The following is a 7,500-nucleotide window of genomic DNA, read 5'->3' as shown; positions in this document are numbered from 1 at the left end:
TCTGTTTTTTGGGACGAAAGAGGAGAACGTTCTCAAGAAAGAAAGGGTGATCTTTTTTCTCTCTCTGCCTGTCTTGGCTCAAGCACCAATGTTACGCTGCCTGAGTGGAATCTGTAAGGTGAGCACAATTTTATATCAGTGAGAGAGAGAGAGAAAAATGATATATCTGCCAAAACAGCAGGTCACTGCGTGGTGCACGGTCATCAAAAATCAGACGCTGGAATAATGACGCTATAAAATTCCGGCAGGAGGAGAGTTTTTTTTTTTTACGATGTTGACAACATTTGCATTCCACGGGAGCAAGTATGTGTGTGTGTGGGGGTGTGTGTGTGTGTGTGGGGGGGGGGGGGGGGGGGGGGGGGGCGTGGCGGTGGTAAATGAGTTTTAGGGTGAGTGAGGTGGTGGAAAATGAGAATGCAACTATCCCCCTCTAATAAAGGAGATATTTCCAAAGAAAACATCTGTGCTGCCTGTGTGTTTGGTTACTGAGAGAGGGAGAGAGGGAAAGAGGGAAAGAGAGAGAGAGAGAGAGAGAGAGAGAGAGAGAGAGAGAGAGGAGAGAGAGATAATGGATGCCTGAAGGTCAGTATACCAGCACTAGTCTCACTGCCACAGTACCATGGATGGGACATTCACTGTTTCACTGTCCCTCAACCACCACCATAGAATTTGAGATGGAGAGTGGTAAAAAAACCCTACTCTGAATGAGTCTAGTGCTAAATGCTATCTAGTGCTCAGTTCCTGGAATGAGTCTGGTTCTACTGAGATATGTTCCCATCTCTGCACATTAATATGAAGGGTTGTGAAGGCCAGGCATGGAGAGAGGACAGAAAGGTCATTCCTATTCATGCATGTTCTGTTCAGCAGACACATTTAGGTGTCAAGGCTGGGCAGAATACAGATAAAAGAGAAATCTTGAATGAGAAATATGAGGAAAAAAAGAATGTGTACAATCAACAAAAAAAGAAAGCAAAAAGAAAGGCTGAGATAAAGTAGTGCGGGAGAAAGAGAGAAAGAGTGAGAGACAGGAAGAGGGGGAGGGAGGTCTGCCTCAGGAAAGCATTCGCTATGCAAACATTCTTATCATCACCGCTTATTTATTTATTTTCAGAACAAATTGAGGGGAAAATGAGAGTGTAAAACGTTCAGCCTGAACCCAGAGTCCATGGCTCTCTCTCTCTCTCTCTCTTTCTATACCTCACCCTCCCTCCCTCCCTCCCTCCCTCCCATGCCTGTCCTCTTTATCACGGTCATCTGAAGCTACAAGTATCTCTCCAGAAGAGATAATGTGTTTGTCAGACACACATGTTGTTATGTCTCATTCCCCTCAGGGCTAACCATTCTTCCTCCGCTCTCCGCTCTCCCTCTCTTCCCACCCCTCCCCCTTTCCCTCCCTCCTCAGAAAAGCAGGTAACAGAGAGAGAGAGAGAAATAAATGGGAGCCAAATGAAGAAGAAAAGGACAAAAAGGGACAAAAAAAGAAGAGTGTGTATGTGGATAATGAGCACCCCTCCCCCCGTCCGTGTACTCATTTCATCCCAAATATCATGCTCATCTGTTATCTCTCCTTCCTCTCCTCCTCACAGACCCTAAATTACCCCTTCATTTCCCCCTCTAGTTCTTTCCTTTTTTTTCTCTCTCTCTCTTTTTTTCCTAGGTCTGGAATTAGACTGCGTAATTGGAAACATGTCATTTCCCAGTGTGGGGCTGGAATGGGGCTTGCCTTTAATTAGGCAGAGTCTCTCCTGTGTGTACTGGCCTGTGTGTGAGAGAGTGTGTGTGTCAGTGGGGCAGGGGGGTTGGCAGAAAGAGAGCAGGAGATGAGTAACTGTGTGACCGTGTGTGTGTGTCTGTGTATGTGTGTGTGTGTCTGTGTCTGTGTGTGTGTGTGTGTGTGTGTGTGTGTGTGTGTGTGTCTGTGTCTGTGTCTGTGTGTGTGAGTCTGTGTGTGTGTGTGTGTGTGTGTGTGTGTGTTAGGGCTGAACGATTAATTGCATTTGCGATTTAATCGCGATATGATAGAACGCGATTTTCTAACCGCAACGTTCGCGATTAAAAAACGTGTTTTTTAAGATGGTACATTTTGCACACAGTGTTTAAAAAGTGCATGCCTAGTGTTTATACTTAAAATTACTTTTTTTAAATTACTTAAATGCACAGTGGCAAAGCTACCGATTTGTTGTTCTTGTTTCTGTAATGAGCAGTTAAATAAAAATGTAAAATGTGGGAAATAATATTTTACACTAAATGTATCTAATATTGTGTTGGTCATATTTAAATCATTCATTACGTTTTGTTGGGGAAAAAAAGAGGATAAAAAAATCGCATATTAAATCGCAATCGCAATATTTTGGTAAAAAATCGCAATTAGATTATTTTCCAAAATCGTTCAGCCCTAGTGTGTGTGTGTGTGTGTGTGTGTGTGTGTGTGTGTGTTGTGGCTTCTTCTATTCTGTAATACATGTTGGCAAGGACATCAAGCTTATAGCACTGAGTAGATAACAACAGGGAGAGAGACAGAGAGAGAGAGACAGACAGTGGAATAGAGAGAGACAGAAATAGAGAGACAGAGAGAGAGAGACAGAGATGAATAGAGAGAGACAGACAGTGGAATAGAGAGAGACAGAGAGCAGAATAGAGAGAGAAAGCAGGGGGGCAGAGGGCAAGTGTGAAAGGGGAAGAACACAAACCCAAATAAAGGACAGACACAGACCGAGAGAGAGAGAGAGAGAGAGAGAGACAGAGGTACAGACAGAAAGAAAGAAAGAAAGAAAGAAAGACACACACACAAACAGGGACGGACAGACAGAGACGGGCTCATTTCCTCCCTTCAAAGGGACGGCTGGCCCGTGGTCCTGAGCTTTATGTCCACACTGTCTCGTGCCTTTCTTCCTCCCGCGATCAGAGCTAGACGGCTACGCTGCCCACCGGCCCATAAAGCCACTTCCTGCGCCCCGCCGACCTCTCTCACCTCGCACACGTGGGCGGCCGCTCCGAGCTCCGCTCGGCTGGCGCGCTTTGGTGTCACAGCCAAGGCCGAGGCCATTGAGCTGACCACACGTCTGGGTAAACAACGTCCAGACCCACACGCTGGGTAAACAACCGTCCAGACCCACGCGCTAGGATACAGACTCATCCTCAAACAGATGTGATTATGAGAGGTAATAAAAACAACACGGGTGGATTGAACCACTTCAAGTGCTCTCGTGGGGGTTAAAGCAGTAACTTTGTGACAGAGATGACACCTTTCTGCTTGAGTCAGTACCATTACGTTGACCTTTACAAGATATTGCATTGGACTGAATTTCAAATGCAAAAACAATGTGGGCATTACCATCCACATTTAGTCATAATTTCCCTGTGGATGTCTCCAGCCTGGCTCATTCTACACTTGGAACAGATAGGATGTGTGGATGTGCTGTAGGTGATTTTGTATGATGCTGTGGTGTGTGTGTGTGTGTGTGTGTGTGTGTGTGTGTGTGTGTGTGTGTGTGTGTGTGTGTTTATGGGGGAACGGGCAGCTGTGGGGGTAAACTGAGGCTGGGGTTGGGGGACTGGGTATGAGCTCAGGGGAAGGACAGCTGCTCAGGGTTTATTTATGCTGAGCTGCAGGACGGATAGCAGCTGCCCTACAGGTTAGGCCAAATTTCCTCCTTCATACATATGGTGTGGCAGGTGTGTGTGTGTGTGTCGGGGTGTGTGTGTGTGTGTGTGTGTGTGTGTGTGTGTGAGTGAGTGAGTGAGTACATGTGAGTGACATGTGTGTGAGTGCTTCTATGTATTTTTTAAATGATTTTCATTGTGTGAGTGAGTGTGTGTGTGTGGCTCTCTTACCGTGGACGGTGAGGGACCCCGAGGCCTCGGCCTTGCCCACCATGTTCTCGGCCAGGCAGGTGTATGAGCCGACATCAGCTGGCGTGACGCGCCGCAAGCTCAACGTGTTGTCCTCCAAGATCTCAAACCTGACAGACAGCGAGGTGGGAGAATTAGATTAGAGGTCCATTCATGCAAACCTCAACAAACATACACTAGATGCCCTTTATGAGAGTCAAACATACACTAGATGCCCTTTAATGAGAGTCAAACATACACTAGAGGCCCTTTAATGAGAGAGTCAAACATACACTAGGTGCCCTTTAATGAGAGAGTCAAACATACACTAGATGCCCTTTTATGAGAGTCAAACATACACTAGATGCCCTTTAATGACAGAGTCAAACATACACTAGATGCCCCTTTATGAGAGAGGGATGGAGAGTTGCGTGAAAGTATGAATGAATGTAAGCATGTATGAATGAACGTGCACACATACGTATGTGTATGCAGACATACATTCCAACTTTACATATGTATATACTAACATAACTACTATAATATGAGTGTTTGGGTATAGCGGCCTCATACCTTCCCTTGGGCAGATCCCCGTCCTCCTTCCTCCAGCGTACGATAGGAACAGGGTCGCCTCGGGCCTCACACTGGAAGTTCACACTCTCGTCTGCCAGGGACACCTGACTGACTGGACGCTTCACGAAGCTCGGGCGCTCTTAGGGAGAGATTCATATTTCATATGAGTGATTTACCACCTTTATTACAACCGGCACAACGACGACCATCATTACAATCTGTGACATTTCAAAGAGGATCACGATTTCACAGTTATCATTATCATTGAAATGATTACTATGAGAAGATGCACATATTCTCTATATGTAAATCACTGAAATTAATTAAAAATATCCGCAGCCCTGGTGTCGTGTAATGTCACACTAGCTGGGTTTCCATCCAGCTTTTTAATGTGAATTTTAGAAAATCTTGAGAGGAAACACTGGAAAGTCGCTATTTGCTAGAGGAGGGTGGATTAACTTGCAGTCCGAATAGAGAATAATGTGACTAAGGTTGATGGGAACGGATTTATTCGCAAATCGCATTTGTTAAGATTTTATTATGTGTTTCCGTTCAAGTTGCCCTGGCAATCTCAACTTTTGAACCCGCGGCTGTTCACAACTCCTGTCTTGATTAGGAGAGTGTCCATTTTAAATTTGCATAACACAGTGATTGAAAACGTGCATAGACTTGCATTTCTTTTAGCCAAATTGTCATGAATACGGTTCAAATATGTGAATGAGTTGGGATGGAAACCCAACTACTGGTGAAGATATAACTCTGCTAATGTTACTAAGAACCTAGCCCCATAGTGAACACTTCAGACAGCATCAGAGCTGCTGTGGGCCATCTGGGTGTATGTGTGTGCTTAACGCTTTTAGCTTCATCTTCCTCACTGTGCCCCCAGTGGAGATGGCAAACAGCACAGCATCATGCAGGGCAGCTTTCATAAGACTCCAAGAGAAAATGCTTTTTTGGCCACGAGGTCTACTTCAACTGGGAGAATGGTATGCGGAGCTGGATCCTAGCATGGGGAGGAGGTCTAGCCTAACACACACAGACTCCACCAGGGCCTTATGACCCTCCGTCGACCCCACCGCCCTCTGAGCCTGAAAGAGCCGGTCCTGCTCCCCGGCGGCACGGGAGGGCTGGTTCTCCAAAGCACCCCGCTAACCGTGCTAATGCTAACCCCTGCTGTTTTTAAATGTGCTCTTCAAAAGCGCAGCCAGCCATGCCTTTGCTAATATTTGGGTTCCCTTTGTGATCAGGATACTTGAATAATATCTGGAAATTCTCTTTTATGAGACATTCTGTGAGGGCTTAGAATCTTAAAACATTCCTTCCCACTGGAGGCCTGGAGGTGACTTTTGGGGGGGGCGGGGGGGTCTGTTTCTCCAATCGGCCGAATTATTCTATTAGTGCTAAATGTTTTCCCTGGGCATTATGAACGTGCACGCGCTTTGGCCCACTGCCCGGCCTGATGGTGTGATAAGAAGAGATGTCTGGAGCTGAGCGAGAAACAGGAAGTGCTCAGTCAGGGGGGCGGGTTGGGGGGAGGTGAGGGGAAGACGAGGGGCGAAAGGTCAGCAGCCTGGGAAAAGAAGGGAGGTAGACAGGGGTTTGTGTTGAGTGTGTGTGTTTTGAGGGAGGTTAGTGTGTGTGTGTGTGTGTGTGTGTGTGTGTGTGTGTGTGTGTGTGTGTTGGGGTGTGTGTGTGTTGGGGTGTGTGTGTGTGTGTGTGTGTGTGTGTGTGTGTGTGTGTGTGTGTGTGTGTGTGTGTGTGTTTGGGGGTGGTCACACACAGCTGGAATGGGTCTCAGACAGGGTGTGTCAAGTAGGTAAGTGATGGGGTCAGTGAGGGAATTCAGGCACAGCTGCAAAACTGAGAGCTGGTCTTCCATAAGCCCTTTTCAATTACTGTAATTGACGCTAAACACAATGTCTTCATCCTTTATCCTGAGGATGACCGGACTCTACGTAGCATTTCAAGCACAGGAAACAGAAGCCTCACTGATGACCGGCATTACAGAGCCATGTAGTCAGCAGACAAAGCAGGTGAGAGCACTTACACACGCACGCATACGCACACGCGCACACACACACACACACACACACACACACACACACACACACACACACACACACACACACACACACACACACACCACACACACACACACACACACCACACACACACACACACACACACACACACACCACACACACACACACACGCTGCTCTGTCTTACCCAGTACGGTGAGCTCGGCCACCTCACTCTCTCTTTCTCCCACCATGTTGGTTCCCACACACACGTACTTCCCCGCGTCACTCTTCCTCGCGTTAGTGATCATCAGCTTGCCACCTCGGATCTAAGAAAGAAAGGGAAGAGAAAGAAAGACAAATAGATAAATAGATAGATAGAGAGAGAGAGAGAGGAAGAGAGAGAGAGAGAAACAACCATAAAGTTATACAACTGTTATGGAGTTTCATTAGATGTTGTTGGCTCACTGTGAGAAGGCTATTTTCAAACTCCATCCTAAGCAGTGTTTCTGTGTAAGTGCTGGGAGCATCCAGCCGTGGAGGAAATGTTGTTTTCTCTAAATGAGTGAAGTGGGCAGGGTATCTGGGGCATGCACAGGTAGACACACAAATCATTCTCCCCAGTAGAGACCAGGCCGGAGCAACAGCTAATGCGTTTCCTGCTGCACTGACAGCTACAAGGTGTGCTACCTGACAAGTTTATTCCACCGAGTGTGTGTGTGTGTGTGTGTGTGTGTGTGTGTGTGTGTGTGTGTGTGTGTTACTACATGAGCCTTGAGGTTAAACTTCATCTTATTTCCAAACTATTCCCAAGTTCTATCCTTGGGGTACCATTAGAGTCTAGTGACCAGACGAATAGATATCAGAGTACGCATTCACAAACGCATACATACACACACACACACACACTCATTATATCTCATAAAATCACTCATTATACCTTCTGTATAGGTGTTCTTTACGCAGGCCATTTAGGAAGGTCAGAGAGCTCTTCTGGTTTTTCTCACTCTGATGTGCAGGGGGTGAGATATTTGACTGGCAGAAATTTGTCACCAACAGTCTGGCAGTGTTGGACTC

The 7,500-nt window shown here is 46.5% G+C and overlaps 1 protein-coding gene across 3 annotated transcripts in view; it reads right to left on the bottom strand.

The window, feature by feature from the left end:
• The window catches only part of LOC105901022 (roundabout homolog 1-like), a 184,035-nt gene that overhangs the window by 30,181 nt on the left and 146,354 nt on the right, over positions 1-7,500 (bottom strand). For all 3 annotated transcript variants that reach the window (XM_031571825.2, XM_031571826.2, XM_031571827.2), the window contains 3 exons: positions 6,632-6,752; positions 4,405-4,543; positions 3,835-3,962 (listed from right to left, as the gene is read on the bottom strand). In XM_031571825.2, coding sequence (XP_031427685.1) covers positions 3,835-3,962; positions 4,405-4,543; positions 6,632-6,752 — 388 coding nt within the window. The remainder of the gene's footprint in view (positions 1-3,834; positions 3,963-4,404; positions 4,544-6,631; positions 6,753-7,500) is intronic.

Source organism: Clupea harengus, chromosome 8 (genome assembly GCF_900700415.2).
Source record: "Clupea harengus chromosome 8, Ch_v2.0.2, whole genome shotgun sequence".
In the NCBI taxonomy this organism is placed as follows: Eukaryota; Metazoa; Chordata; class Actinopteri; order Clupeiformes; family Clupeidae; genus Clupea; species Clupea harengus.
The sequence above is the reverse complement of the archived record's forward strand: the minus strand, read 5'-3'. Positions and strand labels throughout refer to the sequence as shown.